The sequence below is a fragment of the Sceloporus undulatus genome, chromosome 2 (assembly GCF_019175285.1).
Source record: "Sceloporus undulatus isolate JIND9_A2432 ecotype Alabama chromosome 2, SceUnd_v1.1, whole genome shotgun sequence".
In the NCBI taxonomy this organism is placed as follows: domain Eukaryota; kingdom Metazoa; phylum Chordata; class Lepidosauria; order Squamata; family Phrynosomatidae; genus Sceloporus; species Sceloporus undulatus.
Window position 1 is genome coordinate 240017763 of NC_056523.1, and position 24457 is coordinate 240042219.

At 38.8% G+C, this 24457-nt stretch overlaps 1 protein-coding gene across 4 annotated transcripts in view; it reads left to right on the plus strand.

Moving 5' to 3' along the window:
• KIAA2026 (KIAA2026 ortholog) overlaps window positions 1-24457 on the plus strand; it is a 58295-nt gene that overhangs the window by 24616 nt on the left and 9222 nt on the right. For 3 of the 4 annotated variants that reach the window (XM_042450279.1, XM_042450277.1, XM_042450280.1), the window contains 3 exons: window positions 7030-8420; window positions 13851-13927; window positions 20051-20140. In XM_042450279.1, coding sequence (XP_042306213.1) covers window positions 7030-8420; window positions 13851-13927; window positions 20051-20140 — 1558 coding nt within the window. The remainder of the gene's footprint in view (window positions 1-7029; window positions 8421-13850; window positions 13928-20050; window positions 20141-24457) is intronic. The other variant, XM_042450278.1, reaches the window with a different exon arrangement.

Sequence of the window (24457 nt, forward strand, 5' to 3'; positions counted from 1 at the left end):
CAACCTTGATATACTCATGGATCCATGCATTTCCCTTTTTGGTAGTCAACGGTATGCATAAACTCTCGCCCAGCATCACACATTTCAGATGAGTTGATTCTCTTTCTGTCAGCTTTCTTAACTGTCCAGCTTTCACAACCTTGCTTAGAGGTCAGAAATATGGCATGTGCAATTCTGATTCAATGATATACAGTAGTATTACAGTTCAGGTTCTTGTTTAATTATTATTATTATTTGTATCCCGCTTTTTCCTGAAGGAATCAAAGCGGATTCCAACAGTATAAATAAAACATCAAACAATTAAATATTACAATTTAAAAACCTCCCCCCAATCATAAAAACAGTGATTGACTCATAAAAAAAGATTAAACACAAAGAATTTAAAACTATCCAATAGGAATACATTAAAATTCCGGGCAGATTAGCGGAAGAAATGAATATTCCTCTAAAGGAGGGGTGATGGGGGTGATGGTATCAAACAATTTTGGTATCAGTAGCAATAGAGGTGTCAATAGAGGGGGAGGCAAGTCTAATGGATCTAATGGATCTAACCTAGTCTGGGAAGTCCAGCCGGAAGTTCCTTCATATTTGTCCTTCCAAGTTCTAGTCATCTTCTTGACTACAGTCTCTATTCTTATTTATAATTAAGCCAAGGTATAGAAAATCCTTATTTATTTGTGAATGAAATTTTAATAATTTTCAGTGACTAGGAGTGATACGAGATGTAGTCCAGCACATCTAGAGGGTGCCTGTCTGTGGCAGGCTGAACTGATTTGAGGAAACATTTTCAGCGCATACCATCAAGAAGACTGTAAATGTTAATTTCATTTTGAGTAAAACACTTTATTTTTCCTATATTTCTTCACGTGCACAATCCAGGATCAGTTCACATGATTGTCCTTTTGATACAAGCATGTATATCTGTGGGCATGTATCGTACACTTTGTAAACATCAGTTTTGGGAAGAAACATGGAAAACATTGGCATAAAATAAATAAATAAACATTTTCCAAACATAATCATGGAGCTCCTGTATGGCAGTGAACAGATCACATTCAGGATGAAAAATATATTGTAATCCAAATAATTCTCCAGGGAACTTTGTCTTCTGAAGCTTTCCCCTTACTTCTGCAAAGCATGATATGTCTACTCTTACAGACTCATAACAGATAATTAATTGCTCTGTCACATGCACATAGAATTGTGTACCAGTCAAATACGGATATTCCTTTCATTTTTTTTCCTTTTATGGAAATGACTCACTGGAGCCTAACTATCACCTCATGCTTCTTGAAACATCTGTGCTTTCAGTTTCTGTTTTTCCTACTGAAGTTATGTGTGAAAGAGACAAGCAGGATAGAATTGTTAAAGATTTAATTTAATAAAATCGTATTGCTATTTGTTAAATTCAGTTTAGACCAATCCAGCATAATGAAATTAATCGAAGTAGTTAAAACTAATCAATCTCATTCATTTCAAAGGGTCTGAAGTAGATAGGACTAATGTTGGGTTTAGGTTGGGGTAGGCATGGTGTAATTGATCTATTTTTGGATTTGAGATGCAGACATGGGGGGTACGACTACCTATGTCCCAAAGGGGCTGGCATGGTGTCTACCCTGGTTTAGCCCATTGTTTATGTGTGATCTAGTTCTTAACCATCCTTAATTTCTGCTCTGAAAGCTGACATTGGCCCTCTCCAGACGGGTCTTTGCGATGCCCCCGTCACGTGCTAGGGGTTGGCCGAGGGTGCACCACCCATATTGGCCTTACCCCTAGCACGTGACGGGGGCATAAAAATGACGGCACCCTGTATACACGGGCGCTGCCATTTTGATGTGACGGATGCTTAGCGTCCACATGTCCTGGTGTCATAAGGACGTCACGAGTGTGCCATTGGCGCACTGTGATGTCCTTATGGCGCCGCAAGAAGGACCTACTTTTTGCGGGTCCTTTTTGTTGTGTGAGGAAGCCACACAGTTTGTCCACTGCAGCTCCCTCGTGCAGCAAAACAAGGCGCGGGCAGACTGCCCTTTTTGGGCGGTCTGTATCCCACCATTATATACTGTTTCATGAATTAATAAAGATCAAATGAGTGAAACAAGTTGATAACATAAGCTTTCATAGACTAGAGGCTGAAACAGATGTGCCAAATGGTCTGCCTTCAGGCTACATTGTGGTGTGGTGTTTAGATGCTCCAAACACATGCCCCAAACAGCGCCGGAAGCTGTGCTGATGCTGCCCAAACCAGGAAGAGCCGGCTTGAAAAGGAGCAGAGAAAAACTCCTTTTCAGAAGTCGGTTTAAAACACTGGTGAAGGGCCAGATTGGGGTAGCAGTCGTGTGCTTGCTCCAAGTGATGGGTGACAAATGGCTTGACAATTGTACATGGGAAAGAGATCTGGAAGTATTAGTAGACCACAAGCTGAACATATGTCAACTATGTGATGCAGCAGCTAAAAATGCCAATATAATCTTCTGGTGCGTCAGTAGAAGTATAGTGTCTAGACTGAGGGAAGTACTACTTTATGCTGCTTTGGTTAGACCTCACCTGGAATATTATGTCGAGTTCTGGTCACTAAAATTCAAAAAGGACTTTGGACATGCTGAAGCGTGTCCAGAGGAGAGTGACCAAAATAGTGAAAGGTTTGGAAACCATGCCCTGTGAAGAGCGACTGAGGGAGCTGAGTATGTTTTGTCTGGGCAAGGTAAGGTAAGAGGTGACATATTTGAAGGGATGTCATATTGAGGATGGAACAAGCTTGTTTTCTCCTGCTCCAGTGACTAGGACACTGGGCAATAGATTTAAGCTACATTAAAAGAGATTTCACCTAAACATTAGGAAGAACTTCCTGACAGCAAATACTGTTAGACAGTGAAATACACTGCCTCGTAGTGTGGTGGAGTCTTCTTTGGAGGCTTTTAAACAAAGGCTGGATGGCCATGTGTCGGGGATGCTTTGGTTGTGTTTTCCGGCATGGCAGGGAGTTGGACTGGATGTCCCTTGTGTTCTCTACTCTGATTAGCAGTACCGTCACTGCGGGGATGAGGACCGCACCGGTTGACACCTGAGAAGGAGTGACACCTAGTCAGCCCCCCGTGCCATCTACATGTGCATGTGCCACCGTCCTGACTCCCATGCACGCACTACTCCAGGCCACACGCGCCACTTCACACACACACGGACACACCACTCTTTACTGCCTACCTGCCTCTCCGTTCTCCACCCTGCCTGCCCGCCTCCCGCACACATCTCTGGCTGCTTGCCTGCCTGCCTACCTCCCATGTGCCTCTCCACCCTGCCTGTCCACACATGCCGCTCCAGCCAGCATGCGCCACTCCACCCCACCCCACTTCACCTGTTTCTCTGGTTGCTTGCCTCTCCACCCTGCCCACGCATGCGCTACTCTGACATACTCTGGCTAGCGTGCATGTGCGCATGCCTAGAAAGCACCCTAGAAGTCCCACCCCACACATAGTGGTGAGGGGTGAGACCTGGTGCAGGAATGCCTCTGCTGATTAGTACCTTATGCTACCAACGTCTTTCTCTCAGTTAGTCTCAAAGATGCTATAAGATCTCTTTGCATAATCATCTAGACTACCGTGGCTATTTCTTTAAGTAATAAAGATCAAGTTACCTAAAATATTATACTAAATATGGCCTTCTTAATGCTATAAAATACTGTTCTGAGTTACAAATATCTTTAGGTGATAAGATTTGCCCAATAAATTTTTTAAAGTGTTAAGAATTAACTTTGGCAAGCTTGATTTCAATCACTGTTTATTCTTGATGAAGTAAATATTATTTAAATCAGTGATCCATATCACCTTAGCTTAAATCAATCCATCCCATCCCTAACATAATTGTAACAGGTACTGAATGTAATTTTAAAAATTACAGTAAAATACTTGGTTAGAAAGAAACATTTGCTGAGATGTTAGAAATTTGGTATGTGACTACATTGGGGCTAAATAAATACTGTACAGTACTTGGCATTTTTACTCATTCCAGTAGGAGCAACAAGTGATGTACTGTACTTACAATAGCATTCTCTCTTCTGCTTTTTCCCTACTCTCACAGCCCGTGAATGACATTTTGACTTCTGCTTGTGTGTATTGGGGTTGTTAGAATCTAGTTTAAGAACATAGGAAGCTGCCTGTTATAGGTCATACTACTTATCCCTCAATTCCAGTTTTGTCAAGTTGACTGGCAGCCACTCTCTAAGATTTCAGGGGAGGGATTTTCCCCTGAAGAACTGACACTAGAACTGTTGGCATGCAAGATATGTACTCCACCACTAACCTAGGGTCCCTCCCCTAAAACCCTTATAAAATTATCTGAATTTCATACTGAAAGCAGCTTGCTGCATTCTGAGGCGTCTCCAGTAAGCCCCTAATTGTATGCCACTATGTGGTTGCAAGCTGCTGTTGTAGGAACTGAGGAAGTTACCAAGTCGTGGCAAGGAATATAATTATTCTGGCTTCACCCCAGAGGGGGTAGCAGAGCTAAAATGCTGATACAGCAGATCTGGATATGTAGGCATGGCACTCTGTCCCATTTCTACAACCAAGAGGACTAACTGCTAGCATACAGCTCTGGCTTGGCAAGGGCACAGAGTGCACCAGGCCTACACATCTGAATGTGCTTGCTGCTTGGATTTATATACAAAGGAGAAATGGAAGTAGTTACAGTCTCCTGGTGCATGTCACTGAGCCTTTGAGATGGTAGGCAGCCCAGTGGACTACTCTCCAGTTGGATGGAGCCTCACAGACAGGGGGCCATTGCCCAACAAAGGCAGTTCAGCTAACCCCTGGAGCAGAACCTGCTACTAAATCTTGTTATTCTGCTATAGACTAATTAAGAAAAATGCAAAGCAAGGAATTTACAGGATATGTAGTAACAGTGCTGTGGCAAATATTGGGGGTGGATATTAAATCTTTACTTTTAATTGCTTGAATAAGATATCTGATCACATGAAAATGTAACGTTTGTACATTAGCACAAGCTAACAATGATATGTCTTTATGATTGCTACTTTATGTTGCTGACTAGTACTGTATATCATATTAGATAGAATATGCAAAAATGTACAGGGTCGCTATTCCAATATTATACTTGCTGGTATTACACTGAAAATTTCATTTTCAATAGCATGTTGTAATTAAATATAAGTTCTTTCTCCTTTTATCATTCCATTTTTATGTGTTACTTCAGAAAGTTTTCAGCATTTTGGAACAATAAATTCCCTGATTATGTCAGCCTCCCCTTTGCTTACTTGCCAAACAGTAAACTTCTAAGTGTCTTATGAACAGCATATAGAGCTCTTCCCACCTTTTTCTTTTTTTGAAATGTTGATTGAGAGATAATGTTTAGATTTCCTGTAGTGCCATATTCAAATAGCAGAATTATGGAAGAAGGAGATCCATCAATAAATAAAAGAGGTATCATGTTTGAGGCATCCTGCAGTTTGGTGAAATACAAGATCTGTGCTAAAACTAAAACAAACAAACAAACAAACAAAACAAACAAAACAAACCCCAAAAAGACCACACACACACACACTGATTTAAGTGAGAACACCCCCAAACTCCACCCCTTGAATGCTGAGCATTCCCATCTTGATTTTGTTGTGTGAGTTAGAAAATCGGGGTAGAGAGCATAGGTGTGAATGCACTACTTAGAAAAAAACCTTGAACAGCAGCATTCTGATTAGAAAGGAAGATATACTGGAACAGTTTGTTGCAGATCTCAGTTGTTTGTGCTATAAGTTAATTATGTGCATGAGATGTACATGTGGAAAAGCTAGAGGGAAAAATGACCTGCTGCATTTGCATGAATTGTACTACATGAAATGAAGAATAAATGAGAAAAACAAGTGCATTGGGTAAGGATTTGTATATTATTATTATTAACCTTTATTTATGAAGCACTGTAAATGTACACAGCGCTGTACATACAATCTTTTTAGTTAGACGGTTCCCTGCCCTCGGGCTTACAATCTAAAAAGACATGACACAGAAGGAGAAGAGAATGGTGGAGGGAAAGGGTAAGAGGTCCAGCAGTTCCTCTCTACCTCCAAGGCCTGGACCAAGGCAGATGGACTGGAGGGATATATTATTCTTGGGTATCTCCATCAGACTGCTGATAGGCACATTCTGAATATTGAAAAAGTATTGTGGCTACCATCAGAAAATAGTTGTCATGGTGTACAGGCACTACCACTTCACAGGGACCAAACTGTTGAAGTTAAAAGATAAGCAACCAGCCCTTGTAACTAAATACAACATGGAGGTGGATGTCTGAGTCTCAGGGCACGAGGCTACTCCTTTGAACCCAGTTATTTTGCTCATACAATACAGTACATGCATTTCACAGAAGTGTAAACTAGTGAGGCTAAGGGATAAGTAACCTAAAAACCCACAGGACACCCGCTCCACATAGGAAGCAACCAGACACATAAATAATTCCTAAAAATCCAAATTGTATACAACTGCTTCCCTAATTTCCCTGTCTAAGCTTCTTGCTACTCACCAAATCCTCTCCCACCTAGTTTACCACATGGAGTTATCTTTTTCTTTCTTATTTCTTGATACCTGCACCTACCCCTCATTTAAAATTCTTAATGATGGAAATGTAGGAGACAGGCCAGAATTGTGGTTTTCACGTAATCTTAACTGCCATAACCATTTTTGCCATTAATTTTTTTAAAAAATGAATTAGAGGAGCAGCTAGCAAAGAAAGTATGGGGGTGGGGTTACCCTGGCACCTATGACTATTATGTGTCGCTGACCCCTGTCTCATAGCTGCAGTGCCCAGAGACACATACATGTCAGTCTCCACCATTTTAGCCAGCACCTGTTGGAGTTCTATATTTCAGTATTGTTGAATTATCATAGAATCATAGAATCAAATACTAAGTTAACAATCTTTTGACAATAATGTGTTCTATTTTGCTTTTAGGTATCATTTTTATTTTTATTTGTTTCTGTTTTTAATATTAAACTGGAATTGTTATTGTTTTTATTTTATTAGACTTCGAGAACAAGAACGGAAAGAGGCAGAAGAAGCTAGTCAAAAAGAAATTGAGGAATGGGAAAAGTCCCTTTTATCTCAAGCAGCACCAAACCGGATGGAAAATATGTGGGAAATTCCAGCAATTGGCCATTTCCTTTGTTTAGCACAACATATTTTAAACTTGCCAGAAATAGTATTTTATGAATTGGAGCGCTGCCTTTTGATGCCCCAGTGCAGTGCTTTTCTATCTAAAATAATGACTTCTTTATTGAGTCCTCCAAACCGAAGATCTACCTTGCATCGAAGACCAACTCTCCCTTACAGAACTTGGGAAGCAGCACTTAGGCAGAAAGTACAGCAGTGGTATACAGCTGTGGGACAAACTGATAATCCAGATGGTTGTGCAGAAAAGCTTGGTCTTTGTCCTCAATTTTTTAAAGTCCTCGGAGAAACTAATCCTTTGGAGGAAAAACCATTTCATGACCTCCCATTTTGTCAAAAAGTATGGCTGCTAAAAGGCCTTTGTGACTTTGTATATGAGACTCAAAAGGATGTTCAAGATGCCGTACTTGGTCAACCTATTCATGAGTGCAGGGAAGTGATTCTGGGTTATGACTACTTAGAACATGCCTATGTTCATTTCCCACAGTTCTGTGGTGCAGATGTGCGGATTTACAAACAGAAGCCTTTCTATGCCCCTGAGTTTCCAGCTTCTCCCATTAAGGTAAAAAGAGTACCACGGATTAAATTGGAGAAAGTGAAGTGTGAAAATACCATTAAAAGCAACGGAGAAGTTAGTGCTAAGGGGCTGTTATTCCAAACAAAGGCAGCACTTGGAAAAAATATTTGCTCAGCAAAAACCCACTTGGACCTCTTGAATGTCATGCCAGAAAAAGAAATGAAACCCAGCTGTGAAGAAAATATTCACAAGGACTGTGACTTTACAACAGACTGCTGTAAAGAAAATAGAGATAGGGCCATTGTTCCAGGAGAGAATGTTGGATTTGTGGGGCCTCTCAGCCCAGGAGAAATTCGGATTGTTGAAAATGGAGAAAAATGTGTGGAATCTTTAATAGTGAAAACAGAGGCCACTCCATTAAAAGAGAACACTCTCAAAACCTGCCACCTGCATGTGAATGGGAATCACTGTGATCATCCAGACATGAATTGCCCCAAAGTTCCTAAAGATGTACCTTCAGAGCTCTCTGTAGAAAACAAAACACTAAGGTTTAACAAAGTACGAGCAAAGAAGAAGAAAAAGAAAAAAAAGAAATTGAAAAGTATTTTAAATGAAAACCTTCAGAGAAAACGTGAACTTCACCTCCACTCGCTGAAATCTTATAAACCTGAGCTACAGAATAAATTACTCCTGATGAAAAAGAAAGCAAAACACAAGAAGCACAAATCTGGTAAGGTGATATGATGCGAAGATGATTTGAACAATGCATACATTTGTTACAGATCTTAAAAAATCACCAGAACTGGTTGCTTTGTATTTAAAGACTTTATTTGTTTGTTACACTTATATCTTGCCGTTCCTTTAACGAGTGCCAGGTAATATCAGTGGCTTTCTTATTTTCTACATTATCCTCAGGCTGAGAGAAAGATAGCTGTCTCCAGGTCACCCAGTAAGTTTCATGTTTGGGGGTGTCCAGAGGCTTAAACTGAGACCTCCCAAATTCTAATCCAGCACACTAAATCTCTAGAACTAGTATGCCATATATTTCACAGTGACTTTAAAAAAAACACCTTCTGATGCGTAAGCATTAGGCTTACTTTTTCTTGCCCTGATTTTGTACAGTGTAGCAGTAGCCACTGGAAAAAAGATCTCACTGCTTACAGAACAAAAATTTAAGATGCACAAAAATAAATAAATCTGAGAGTCATTGTGCAGTTCTTTAGCTTGAGACTGCACAGTATTAATTAACTAGCATTAGGTGTTTTCTTCATTTTACAAGTAGCAACTTTTAAGGCTATACATTATTTAGACTGAATTTGTGCAGAAGAGGGTAAGAAACAAACACCCCCATTCTTCTTTGCCCTTGTCTAATCCATTTCACCAAGTGCCACAACTACAGTACTTGGAATTAAAAACATGAAAAATGTGGGAAATCCAATGACAAATCTGCCAGCTTCCTATCTTCTATGAGCCTTAAGAATAAAGTGTGCTAGATACTACATAGAACATTATTGTGTATACTCATGTAGAAGTCTAGAAATGTTAGTCAAAAAATCAATCCAAAAAATCTGGGTTGACTTATCTAAAGGTCAGTGTAAGTACTCTTATCAAAATAGGAACCATCCTCTTCTCAGAGTAGAGTGGCAAAAGGTAAGATCTTAGTCCATCCCAGGAGAACCTAAAAGAAGCACCAAACCCCTTTACTCTCTCCACTGTGGTACCGCTTATGGCCTTTTTGAATGCCTGGATGGGAAAATAGCAGCATTCTTTGGCATCAGTTTCTTTGTTTCATCCTTTTCATCCTTTATTATGTAGCCCTAAGTTTACCCTTGACTTATCCACGGTCTATATCAAAATCCATAATTTAGGTCCCAAAACATGTCTTCCAAATATACATGAGGCTGACTTACAGTCAAATATATACAGTGGAGCCTTGTTATACACTGGGTTTTGGTTCCAAGATCCCCTGTGGATAACAAAATTTGTGGATGCTCAAGTCCCATTAAATATAATGACATAGCAAAATGGTGTCCCTTATAAAAATTGGAAAATCAAGGCTTGATATTTGAAATTTATACTTTTTTTGAACATTTTCAAACTGTGGATGCTTGAATCCATGTACAAAAAAATCCGTTTATAAGAAGGGCTGACTGTATGGTAATTTTATCTTTCTCTGTGATAGATTTTTCTTTGTGTCAGAGCCTATGATGTGTTAAATAAACGCAGCTGATCGTGCTAAATATAAGCCTAGCCCACACTTACTAATTTCTTCTGGTACTGTTTGCCTGAAGTATGCATGAAGCTTTAACCATCCTTGCATTGCTCCTGGCACTTTGGGGCACTGTAAGCAGTTTGGAAAAGTTACTTTTTGAATATAACTCTGAGAATCCTCCAGTCGCTGTGTCTTTCTGGCTAGAGAATTCTGAACACTGTAGTCCAAGAAACAACTTTCCCAACCTCTAAAATACTTCACCAATATCTTATTAAATTTATTTGAATAGAAGGTTGATTTTAATTTAATATAACAAGGCTAGAAAAACCAGGAACTTGTTAACATTTTATTGTAAAGAGCTCCAGAAAATTCAGTATGTTCCGTTTTTATGCCTACTATCCATGTAGGAGTGGCATTTAATTCTTACATCACCATTCTTCCTTAACCATTTTGTAGTTAATGTAATTAATCAATTATTTTGGGTTGTTTCATATGCTGTGAACCAATAGCAGAAATTAATTTGTTAAGACATTCTTTCATGTATGGCATATAATCAACAAATGTATAGCTTCCCTATTTTTTTTTTTTGTTTACCTGAAACATATGTGTATATTTTTGTGGGGCAGGTTTGCAGGGGAAGTTTACATAATTTGCAGAGAAATTATTTTTAAACACTCTAAATAAAGAGAGTAGTAGACAGATATTCACTCAAATTGATTCTGTCTGTGTGATTCACTAAATCACATAGATAGGTAGAATCTTGAAATTACCAAGTGTTCATTTTCCTCAAACATCAAATAAAATATGTCTTTATTTGAAGCTATAATAGATAGAAATTGATGAGTTTACAAACTATATTTTCCATTTAAATCAGGGTGTTGCTGTTTCTTGGAAAACATCCTAAATAAAATACTAAACCTCTCTGCTGGCCCCCATTAAGTTAAAAACAGGCATGTTGGGTGTCTAGTTCACAACCTACCACCATCCGCATCCCTCTGGCTCTCTATACCACTTGTGTCTTTTCTCTTTCCCCCTGGGGGCCTATGCCTATGTGCAGCACCTAGTTCAGGGATGGAAAAAAATATTTGTTTGTTTCCCTGCAGAATAATAGGTTTGTTGGCACTTGACAGACATAGATCAGTGCAAGAATAATCGTGCAGAGGTGAAGATTTTTTTACAGTTTGCAAAGTATTTCATGGAAATACATATTTTATTTTTGTACAAAAAAAATGATTTTGCACAAAAAGGAAATGTTTTCTGTGTCAGAATTTTTTGTGCAAAACACCCACTGTTTCTTTCACAAAACCCATTTTTAGTGGAAAACCATGTCTAGTTATTTGTAAAATAATTCCCCAAATGACTTCTAATAATCTTCTTCAGATAATAGTATGCAAAGGTCTTGTCCAGCAAGAAGAATACTATGGAAAATGCTTTGTGTTTGCATTAATTAAATTAGATATTGATGCATGGGCAGTTATGTAGTTTTATATACTACATACTGTTATCTCCTAAAATAATCATAAGAAGTTTATATTTAAAAAAAATTGCACAGATTATACCTTCCTAGATGTTTTAGGTCCAGAACACACTGCAGAAATAATCCAGTTTGAGACCGCTTTAACTGCCCTGGCTCAGTGCCAGGGAATCTTGGGAATTGTAGTTTATTGTGACACCAGAGCTCTTTCTGACAGAGAAGGCTAAATGTCTCACAAAACTACAGTTCCCAGGATTCCCAGTTAAGGTGGTCTCAAAGTGGATTATTTCTGCAGTGTGTTTTGGACCGTAGACTGCTTTAATGAGTTGTAAACTAAACATTTTTATGATCAAATTTGCACCATTGTTCAAAATATGTGGAATATTGAGGAGAAATTTATCTGTCCAGGCAGAACTCACAGATCACTAAGTGGAAAAGTTTTTGAAATCATATAAATCCCCTTCAGGACTGGATCTACTGAGTGAGCATTTTATGTTTTTCTGACTTGAAAAGTTGTCCATAGTCTCCAAGTTTTAGCCATATACCATGTAAAGGTTCCCCCCACCCCCAAAAGACAAAAAATGACTGGGATATAAATTCCAAATGGCATTTGTATTGATTATTTTGCAAAGCAGTAGGACTAACACCTACTCAAACAAATTCCACCTTAAGTGCAGAGCATCTCAATCAAACATACACTAAGTTCTTACTGGACTGTTTTTCCCCCTAAGTATTTTTGTACATTGTCAATTCTCTCAGGTTTACCTTGTATGTGATACATATTCTGGCTACATAAGGATTTGCATGCGTTCTGAGTTTGCTTTTAGTATATATACATAATAATGATAATAATTCAAAGAATATCGTTCTGTGTATGGGACTGGAAGCTTCTGCTACAAGTGGTACATAAACAGATATCTGTAGATGATGTTCTTTTCTCCCTTAATTTTTAAGAGTTTAACAGAACCTCCAGAAGCCCCAGGTGTGCATGTGTATATTTTGTTGCAGTTTCCATTGAAAAGAGGGAGAAGGGGATGAAAAAAAGGGGAAAGGATGGTATCATTAATTTCTGGCCCCATGCAATGTTTGGCCCCTTGCAGGTAACTCCTAAAGGAGTCTGGTCTGTAGTCTGGATAATAAGGCAGATACTTCATCCTGAGTTACGTACAAGTGGACAAAGGATGCCTTGGCTCCCATCCTGGGGGAAAAGATGGGGTATAAATTCAGTCAACCAGTCTGTCAATCAATGAAAGATTATGCTTGTTCACAACTCTTTGATGTATACAGGTTGAATAACACCATAACTATAATAGGGTAAATGGAAGGAGGTGTTCCATTCTTCTTTTGGTGGAGCCTGCTACCTCCCTGAAACTCTGTGGTTGGTTGTTGTTGTTTTCCTTGTATAATTTCCCTTTGCTCTTTTAAAAGTAGTTGATTAAAAAAAAAAGTGTTGGTTTATGCAAATGTAGGGGACTGGAGATGTTTCCCTTCTTTAGAGCTTTGGGCTTCGGCCATGTAAAATTTGTTTATTTATTTATTTATTTATGAGATTTATTTTATATCCTACCTTTCTCCCAAAATGGGATTCATTTGATGCAGATAGAAGAAATACAGCTTGTGATGGGGCAGTAGTAATGTGTGTGTGTATATGTAGGGTGCCTTGAAATAAATTTGTTTTAAAGAGTGTCTTGGGAGTTGACATAATCACCATTCTGGGCTGTATGTGACTCTCTTGGGGATATTAATAATATAGAGCCTATCAGAGGAATTGTTTTCATTGTTGTCTGTCCTACATTCTGGGATTTCAGTGACATGATGTATAAAAATATTCTTTAAAAATTGTTGTAGGCCTAATTTTAAACAAATAAGCATGTTAATGATAATTCTAGATTGGCCGTCCAGTTAAGGAGATGTAGCTAAGATCCTCACCTGACCACACCCCCTCCCAGTCCATCTTGAGAGCCAGCCACTGGATTAAGCAAAGTAGATCCGTTCATTATCATTAGGCAATTGGGCCAGAAGGAGGCTGATGTTTCCAGTACTCCTCCAACCAGCAATAAAGCAGGGACAAGGCCATGCAACAGAGGTCCTAATGAGGTCCTGCTTCTGATAGTTGCAGCCTACTCATTGTTGGGAAATGTCCTCCTTGCACCCTAATCGCCAGTTGAACAGAGCTCTTTGCCTAATCCAGCAGCTGGGGGTGGCATTCACATAACAGTAGTCTTACTCAATACTGATCAGTTACAGATGTTTAACTTTAAGTTATGAATCTGTAACTGCAGTATTGAATACCAGCCACTCTATAGTTTGTGCTTAATCAGGTAGAGCTGCCTAGATACATACTTATTTCTACTCTGAAAGACAGTTGTTGCCTGTTACAATTTGTTTGTTACATTCTAGTTTTCAAATCTATGCATAAATTGATTTTATTAATGCATTATTTATTTTTTACATATAAAAATCTTCCATTCAAGGGAAAAAATCCATATCTAAAAAAACCATTACAAAGAAAAGGAAGTCCATTACAAAGCCTGCTGTTCCAGAGTTTCAGGTAAATATCTCTTTTAAATTTTAATATTTTAAATACAGAAAAGTGGAGGAAAGCATTTGGTTTTTCTCACATGGAGTAAAAGAGTAAATTTAAGGTGAAGGTATAATGAGATGTTGGTGCTTATCACACCAGTCAGTTGTTTCAGATCCCATGTGAAAACCGCTTCACTTCACCCGTACTTTCAAAGCTGTAGTTGCATAGCTGAATGCTGTGTATCATTCCCACCGTACATATGCTTTTTGATAGCATGACTTCCACTGTTTTCTTTTCTGTACTACAACTTCCTCAATTCTGACATTGCTGTTTGCCCCCACCTCCTGTGTCATGATTGGTTTCCCTTCAATGCTTTTTAAATTAACATCACAAAGTTATTACATTATTGCTTTTTAAAAAAGTAAAATGAATAATAATTTAAAATATTTAAGCAACAATGTGGCAGTAACTCTATTGTGTGTGGTGCTGCACTAAAACAGTGAAGGAGATCTTTGGAAAACACCTCCATACAATAAAGGCTTCTGAATAGCGATTTCCAAGGGTTAACAGCTCAGGATTGCACTATTATTGCACTATAACAGCAAACCATTGTTATTAAAAAGTTTCAAACAATCTAAAATGGGTTTCAAGAGTGTAAAGCCTAGAAAACTGATCAGCACAGCTATTCTCTTGGTAATTCTTGTTCCCCCCACCCAAGCACTGGAAATACAGTTGCCCCTCTGTTTTTGCGGGGCATCCATTCCACACCCCCCCCCATGAAAATAGAAAATATTAAAGCCCCATTGGCTTGAATGGTGGTGTGCACCCCATTTTGTCCCCCTCCGTTTGCCACCGGCGAACAGGCGAGGGACGCGGATTCCAAGTCTGCGAAAACGGAGGGGCAAATGTAGTGTGAGGTGTCCCTGTTGGAAGTTTACTTGGAGATTCTAACAGAGATACAACTAGATCACACCTACTCCATACCCACCATTCAATCATTCTCACAATGGAGTGGAATGAGACATTCATGCTCAGACCAGTTACTGAGCTATAGCAGGAAAAAAAGCCATCGACAGATTATTTCCAGCACAAATAAATCAAATTCTTGTTGACTTTACAGTGTAACACCAGGAGAGCCACAAGATTGTGTGATAAATTAGAGGTAAAGGCAGTCCTAATCCACCACTATAACAGTACAAAAGTGATGTGTGATAACCATCATAGCTACAACTTTTCCCCCCTAGAATAATAATAGATGGAATTAGAAACACATAATATACACATGAACCAGTGTCTGGATGCACCCCTTGCTTATTGTAATTCAACCCTGTACCCAAATCCTTTTGTAGTGTATGTGCAATGTATATGAAGTGGAGTATACAAGTAATGAACCTGGTTTCTGTTTGCTTTTTGGATTGTGAATAGTTAGGGTATTATTTATTGATCATGAATGGACAAATAAATACTCAGTAGGACCAATTCTTAAAAAATAAATAATAGGTATTGCCATGTTTTCTAAAATAAAAATCTGTTTTGCCACTCAATATTGAAGGGAGTGGTATAAATTAAGAATTTTAAAATGCGAGACTGCCACTTTTTACAGATCTTAAAAGCTGGCATAACCCTTCTCAATATTATTATCCCAAGATCCCTGGCCATTGAATATGCTGGTAGAGGATGCTGGGCATAGTTATACAAAACATCTGGCAACTGTCAGATTGGTGAAGGTTGTCCAACAGTTGTAGATAATTTAGGCTCTATTTGCAATCATGTCTTTTACGTTAATTGCTATAATATGGCTGTTCTTCAGAGCTTTATAAATCCAGTAATATGGATTGGATTGGCATTCAGCCATCAGTAATGAATTTTCAATCTCAAAGATAGTAGAAACTGTACAGTGATAGTCAGAACCGCATGTTATTACTTAGAATCATGCCATCATTTTTGGACTGTAAATGCTTGGCTGTTACTTGGCACTATGGGTACTGCAAAAGTAACAGGACTTAGGTAGTAGTAATACGAATATAAAACCCTGCTTCGTCAAGAAATTCCAGTGGAAGAAAAAAGTAACAGGAAAACTGATCTACTGGCCTAATCCAATTGCTAATCCTAAATAGAATTGACTCAGTTGCTGAATGACAAGTAAACCATTGATTCATTGGTTGATTGAATGGTCTGTCTAGTAGGGATTATTAACTGTATGTAGACCACTGTGTTATAGACTTAATGCATAAAGATATTCAGGCAAGTTTTCCTTAGTATAGTACGCAGCTTAATTGAAAATCTTGACTGTTCAGTAGAAAGGGGGAGAACCAAACTGACTGAAAAGATAATGACATTCTAATGAAAGCAACTTTATAAATTACTTTTTAAGATTGCATTGGTCATCTACATTCAAGGGTCAATCTAGGATTTGCTGTCAGAGGAAGGCTGCGGAGGAACTCATTAGGGATGCAGGATGTTGGAACCCATAATTATTTTATATCTATTCTATTTTTTACTAAGATGCCTGATTTTTTAAATTATTTTAAGTAATAATTAATCCAGTATAGGATAGCAGTATCTGATATACAAAGAGCAAGTTCCGGCGTGATCGTGGATCCTTATGTAACCAAAATGATGGCAACAAGAGGGAGCTATTGCCATATTTGGGGGATCAGCAGCTTGCAGAAATTAACTTTTCTTTAGGGAAAATAATTTAAAAATCCCAAATCCAGAGCAAACCAGTGAAAACTAAGCATGGGAATGAAAAACGGTGTCAAAGGACAGGCTCCATACTGTAGTTGGAGGTCCAGCATACAGCCTCCCAGCCTTGTCACTGGCCTGTTTTGTGGCCCACAGACTTCCAACCGGCGGAAAATATACCAGGCAGGCAGGCCATCCAGGATAGAGTCTTGGACATAACAATTGGACCCCCCAGGATCATGCCCACTCCTGCTGCCTTGCGTGTAACAATTTTTTAAAGCAAACATCCTACGTGTCTCTACTGAACAAATAGAACTTAAAATCCTGACAAAAGGTAACATCCATCAGTACTGCCATTAGGTGTAGATGTAGTGCAGAAACTATTCAGTGCAGATTTTAAAATTTAAACTGGATTTATCCCTTTATTTTCACTGTGGCAAGACGTATGACCTACAGATCTGTTGAACAATTCTATTCTGTGTACTTACAGGAATAATAGGACTGAAGGAACATACTATCAAACATATAGCAATTTTAGTGATGATAATGCTACATCTCAAAAAAATCACCGGAACATAACAACTGAAAAATTATGCAGCACTCAAATATATTTCAATATATCAAAAAGCTTTTTTGCTTCTTAACAAATGGATTATAGACAGGCTAGTCAGTTGAGCATACTGTATTACTTTTTATTTTCATCATAGCTTGTAAATAATGAGTTAAAGGTAACCTTGTTTCTGTAATAATAAGGAGGTAATAAGAATATAAAGATCACATAAAGCAAAGTTGTTTTTATGTTATCATTTAAGAATCGTTAGTGGTATTTTAACAGGAACTTTTTCAGTTTTATTCCTTTCTCTTACTCATACTAATTAGCCCCCATCAAAAAGCAGAGGAAAGTAATAGAAAAGTAAAAGGCAACACGGTAACATAATGACCCCATCCTCTCAATAAAGAGCAACAGGCTACTTTTCAACACCTACAGAGAGTAAAGAGAATGGACTACTTTTAAGAAGTAACTTTCCAAGCTTCAGTTTCATAAGAACATTTTGTTGGTTAGATGTAATGAGAGTAATAGTTTAGCAAAATTGTATGTACAGCTTGAAAAATGTGGGGTCTAATTCTGTAGGAGATAAGGTCTACTGATTTTATGTGCTGTTAAACTGTATTTCTGGAAGTTAAAGTACTGTCAAGTCAACTCTCAGCTTATGGTGACCATGAGGAGTCAATCACAGCTCTATCTCATGTCTGCAGACTCAGAGCCTGGCTTCTTGATTGAGACTATCATCTGTAATGAGGTCTTCTCTTTTCCTGCTGCCTTCTACCTACCAGGAATGATTGTTTTTTCTAGGGAGGAATGTCTTCCAGGATATTTCCAAATACAGCAGTCTCTAGTTAGTCATCTTGGCTTCTAGGGAGAATTAGGACTTACTCTAATTGTTCTTGAACCCATTATTTGTCTTTTAGTAACCCACAATATCCATAGAATTCTCTCCACTCCAGCATCAATTTAGAGAACCACTGTGGTGTAGTGGTTCCTACAGCTTTCTTCACTGGCCAACTATAACAATTACAGTCTCCCTCCAGATTTGCGCCTTTGATTATGCAGAGTCCCTAGCTGTGTGTGTGCCCAGTCCTCCCCCTCCATCCCTCCCAGGCTTTCCCCTGTGAGTGACAGAAAAGCAGAGGATGGAAAGAAAAGCTGGGGAGGGTGTGCGTGTGCAGCTATGGATTCGAGAATAATACAACTCCCTGAACCTGCCGGTGGTGCCCTCCTTCCTTTGTCCCCAAGGCATGAGGGGGGCATTGGAACCCCTCTCAAGCTTGGGAAGAAGGAAGAAGTGGCCATTCAGCTCTCTTTCCTTCCCCCCCAAGCAGAAGTGTCTCCAGACCCCTCTCAAGCCTTGGAAAGAGGAGGCACTGGCCAGCACTCCCTCCTTTCTTCCCTCCCAAGGCATGAAGGGGTCTCCGGACCCCTCTCAAGCTTTGGGAAAGAAAGGAGGCAGTGGCCAACGACACTTGCCCTGCCCTTATAGTGCCTCAGACAGCTTGCTAGAGCTGTTAAGACTTCGGAAGGGAGACACGTGCGCGCACTAGTCCTCCTCCCATTATTCATGGAATTTTCTATTCTCTAGGATCTCTCTCCCCTAACTGTCGCGCAATCCGGAGGGATGGTTGTACTTTTTGTTCAGACATACCCAAAAGCCCTTTTTATTGTTCTTAATCTCTCTAGCAACCGAGCTCATTCTGCCACTTTAGCTTTTCTGACTTTTCCCTCTACATATGCTAGATATTTGTTTGAATTCCTCTTTGGTGATTTCCCCCTTTTTCTACTTCTTATACATGCCATTTAAAACTTAGCTCAGTTGAGAACTCTTGAGTCATCCATCCTGGTTTCTTCAGGAACCTCCCATTTTTCCTTATTGGAACTGTTTGCTCTCTCCATTCTCACTGACAGAAACAGCTTCTGCAAACCTAAGCATCTTTGGTTTTATATCTAGGAGACATTCTAAAATATTACTAGAGGTAAGTCTCCTTAAAATTACTGGAGTTTGAGTAAAACAGTTTAAAATCTGAAATATATCAGACCCTATGAGCAGCCCAACTGATCAATTAGAATTGATGAGAAATGTAATGATAAAAACTTAGGAACTAAAAAAGTATGAGATCTTCCATGTATTTGCTTGTAAGCTGGTGCTTCAATGCAACAGTAAGAAATATTTAAGCACAGCCAGCAATTCAGATTTTGAACAAGGTTCTAGAAGCATCATTTTCAGTTTCAACATCGAAATCAACAAATGAAATCCATGAATTATTTTCTCAATCATTTCCCTCTGTTTACTGAGCTAATGTAATAATTTACAGCTCTATTCATTTGTACTGTTGGGTTTAGACTCTCTGAAAATGTGCTGGAATTAAATTTTACAATAACATTCCCGGGCAGGAAATGTGTATGAGAATAACCAGTTTCCTTTGTGAAAATATTAATGCTTCTTGTGAAATGCTATAGGAAATATATTGCCAGTACAGTGCACCCGCATCATACGCGGGCGTGCCTTAAGCAGCTTTCAGCATATGCTGAAAGCCGCCCTGGCAAAAGGGGTGGCACGCCCCATAAGGGGTAATGGTGCCCACGCCCATGGTGTGTACACGCCACCACACCACCACGTGCATGAGCCCCATTCATTTAATAGGCTCGAGCATAGGCGGAATTCCCTTTATGCGGGGGGGGGGGAGTTCGGAACGGATCCTCCACGTAAAGGAAAGGTGGATTGTATTAAAGAACTATGAAAACTTGTTAGGCTGCAATCCTGAATACATTTACTATGGAAAATACCATTAAACCTAGTAATCTTGCTTCTGAATAAACATGCTTAGGATGTTCTCTGCATACCTATTTTCTTTTGTTAAAAAGACGTCTCTGCTTGATGTAAAATGTTGTCCTTTTGGCTCTGATTGCAGCTTATTTGCACTAATCTTGATGAACTCAGGGAATTAATTGGAAAAATTGAGAATGAACTCAAAGATGTGGAGAATATTAAAAAGAAATCGGTATGTATTTAAATTCTGTCTTGCTTTTGTTTAACCTTATATTTTCAAGTTGTTTTTAAGGATTATCTCTTGGTAATCTTAATCTGCATTTTCTCAGTATAAATCATGGAAAACTTTTTTAAAATTTCCATTCAGTCCCCATATTGACTTTCAGTTATTAACCTCTGGGAAGGAAAACAATTGCATATCAGTGTCTAGGCATTACCTCTGGGGCTTTTTAGTCAAATAAAACTTAACTTGTGACTAACAGCGTAGACAAACATAGTTTGTCCCTCCCATTACATTTCTCACTGCTTCTTTATCAAGTGTTGCCCTTTCCTCCTGGTTTTATCTAATCCATGGAATTTTAGGCACTCTACACATCTTACAGTTTTATTTCTCACTCTGAACTGTGAAGGGAAACCATCTGTGAACTGATGTATCATCTCGTATTAGAACAGCAAAGGGGTTGGCTTCATCATACCCCAGGGACCTAGAGATGTCTGATGTGGATCTATAGTAAGTAGGAGAAGACACGTTCTTACCCAACAAATAATGGAATAACTAATCAGGATAGCATCTAGTTGCATTAGAAGAATTTGGATAAAATTGTTAGAATGATCAGAGTCAGAAAGTTTGGTTCAAAGGCAAGTAACTATCCATAGATATAAATGGATTTTAACATTGCAAGTAGTGTAAGTCATATTGTGAGCAGTGGTTTATATGGAAGTTTTTATTTATATAGATACAGCTCCAGTCAGATATTCTGCTACTGCTTCAGTAATAGTTAAAGCTAAAGGAGATATGTTGAATGAGGCAGAAGTGTATATTCATGGCAGGACTGCTACCCAAACCAATATAATAAATGTTAAATTGATTCTGTGTTGTATATAAATTAGAGCATTTGTCATATAGTTCTGTGGGACGTAACTGGTCAAAGTAAATTGAATGCAATCCACAATGGAACTGATCCATTAAAGAACTGGTTGTCGTAATATATGAAATAAAGCTGAAAGAGATGAAGTTACTCTGAATTAAGATCCTCTGAATTCATTGTAACTTTTGTCCATTGTATTCTCCCCCCACTTTGGAATCTATACATACAGTGCTTACTTGTTAACAAGATAATATAAACTTCAGGCAGGGTCACTCTAGTTAAATATTCACTTACAAGAGGCCTATATGATGCTAGTTTTCCATTTCTAAACATTCAACTAAGTTTCAGCTAATGTTTTTCTTACTGTACAGTATTGTGGACATGGCCTTTCGATCCATAATGTTTTCTCAAAGTACTGTACTTTTTTTAAGTGCACAAAATTGAATGTTTCTGCAGAAAATGAAATATATTCAGAAATATAGAAAAAAACAAATTCTTTTAGATTGCAATCCTATATGAACTAACCTGCAAGTTAACCCAATTAAACTCTATGGCCTTTAATTCTGAGTGGCCACATATACTGTATAGGATTGTGCTGTTGGGCACCTAAATGGCTTGGCTCCAAACTGTTTGAAAGACCTTATCTCTCCATATGATCCTGTCCAGGTTTTGAGATCGTTGGGTAAGGCTTTCTCTGGGTCCCAGCACCCTCACAGGCTGTGGATCTCCCTTCCACAAGACACTAGGCTGGCTTCTTTTTCCCTTCCTTTTTATTTATATGGGCTTGTGGCCATTAATTAGCTGCTGTAGAACAATCTTTTAAAGGAGGGTGGTGTTGTTCTACCTCCTTTCTTCTGTTTTTAAATATTTAAGGTGTTTTAATTCACAGCATGGTTTTAATATTTGTTTTTTAGTTGTTTGCTTCTTTAAAGAAGCTCTTCAGCATTATAATTTGCTGCGTTTTAGGTATATATTTTAAATTTAAGTTGTAAGCCATGTTGGATTCCTAAAGAAACATGGAATGTAAATAATAAACATGCTTTTTGAACTTAAACAAAGAGAGTGAGGTTTGGCAAGTAGGTCACTACCACATCGATCCTTGTGCTAATTTGTGTTCAGTGACTCCATGCGAGATGAAAATACATTTTTGGAGGTCCATGGCTAGCTGTACTGTTGATGAAAAATAAGTCCACAATATAATAATATATCATTTTAAGGAGAAAAGTGGACATTTTGTCGATACACTACTAAATACTAATAAACAATACTGTATATTTGTTGTTGTTGCGTACCTTCAAGTCATTTTTGACTTACAACAACCCTAAGGTGAACCTATCCCAGGGCTTTATTGCCAAGATTTATTCAGAGGGGCTTTTCCTTTGCCTTCCTCCGAGGCTGAGAGTGTGTGACTTACCCATTATCACTCAGTAGGTTTTCATGGCTGACCAGCAAGTCAAACCCTGTTCTCCAGGGTCACAGACCAACACTTAAACCATGATACTACACTGGCTCACATATATGTAATTAAATAAAATACATATCTGTAATGCTAAAGAACAAAAAAGTGTAGTTCAAAATGATTATTTATGAAATCTTAAAAGAAGAAATAAGTATAATATCAGCTTATATAAAATGCATGATTTACAGTACGCTCACATCAGAGGACTGACAGGCCAAAGCCACCAAAGAGAAATGATTTTGACGCCTCTGTGAATATTACTGAATTATTGTATTCCTTCTTTTCAAATAAATTATATTATTTTTAGATTAATTCCAAGCTTACTTGAGTGTGTGGGGGAATTTTTTTTCTGCGGTTTTAAAAACATTTTTCTATCCTCTTTGCTTTAAATGCTCTTTTATGAACAATTCTCCTTTTTTTTCATAACACCCTGCAGACCATGGAACGTATGGCAAATTGTTGCTAACCAGCAAAGCCATAGTGAGGAATGGTGGTCCAACAGTGTCTGGAGGGCCACATTTTTGCCCACCCTCCACTATAGGCCTACATGTTCATATATATTATTCAGCTATAAAAGGTGTATCCACCAATGAATGCCATGTGGGACATACAATCTGCCCTTGGCTTACAAGAGGGATCCATTCCAGACCCCACCCCCATGTAAACCAAATACCACGTATGCTCAAGCCCCATTCAAGTGAATAGGGCTCGTGCATGCGGCGGTGGCACCCCTTGCACCTCACATGGCTTTCAGCATGCCCATGTATGACATGGATGCACTGTACCTTGCTTTCAGAATTAAAGACAGAATCCAGTGTCATGAGAGCAGATATCTACTCATGCAGCAAGATTTTCTCACCTCCATACACCCCACACCCTTTTAAAATCTTCTTCACAGTGTACTCCAGCCTCCTGGAGGAGATTTTGACAGGGTTCAGGGAGTTGCAGTGGAAGTTGCTCCTTCCACATTCTGCTGATAAAAGCTGTTTGGTTAGCAGGATGGGTTAATTGCTTCCATCTTCTGAACCTAAAATATGTCAGCCAGTTCTGGATGGGGTCACACCTCCCCTAAAGGACTGCACTCACAGCTTGGGGGTGCTCCTGGACTCGTTGCTTCAGCTGTCAGCACAGATAGAGGCGATGGCCTGGAGCTCCTATTATCAGCTTTGGCTGATATGCTAGCTGCAGCCCCACCTGGAGCTGTGGGACCTAGAAACGGTATTACATACACTGGTAACCTCTCGACTTGACTTCTGCGATGTGCTCTACATGGGGCTATCCTTGGGCTAAGTCCGGAAACTTCAACTGGTGTAAACATGGCAGCCAGACTGGTTGCTGGTAAATCAAAAACCAACCATATAACAACAATTTTAAAAATCTCTCCACTGGTTGCCAATCAGTTTCCAGGCACAGTAAAAGGTGTTGGTTATCACCTTTAAAGCCCTACATGGTTTTGGGACTAGCTTACTTGTGGGAGTGCCTTCCTCATTATAGTCCACCCTGCACACTCAGGTCCTTTGGGAAGAACTTACTGCAGCCAAGGAAGACCAGATTTGCTGCTCCTTCCCAGAGGGCCTTCTCATTTGCCGCTCCTAAAGTATGTAATGACCTCCCGGAGGAGATCCATCATATTGCCACTCTAAACGCCTTTAAAAAGGCTGTCAAGACAGATCTCTTCTGGCAGGCCTTCCCAGACTCCTCCCTACCCCAAACTGTTTCTCTTCAACTTGCCTTTTTAACTATTTTAATCTGTATTTTTATTTGTTATTGCTTTTCTATTGGTGGGAGGGATAGGAGATTATGCTTTGTTGATTTTGTTTTTATTATGTATTTTATTTTACTAATTGTATTTCTGTAAATTTCTGTAGGGAGAGGCAGGATATAAATTATTATTATTATATCTTGTACAGTCTTATCAGGTTTACATGTGATAAAATTTGCTAATCGTCAGAAGTGGATAATGTGTTCATAGCAGTAGGCTTGATTTTCAGATTAATGTAGG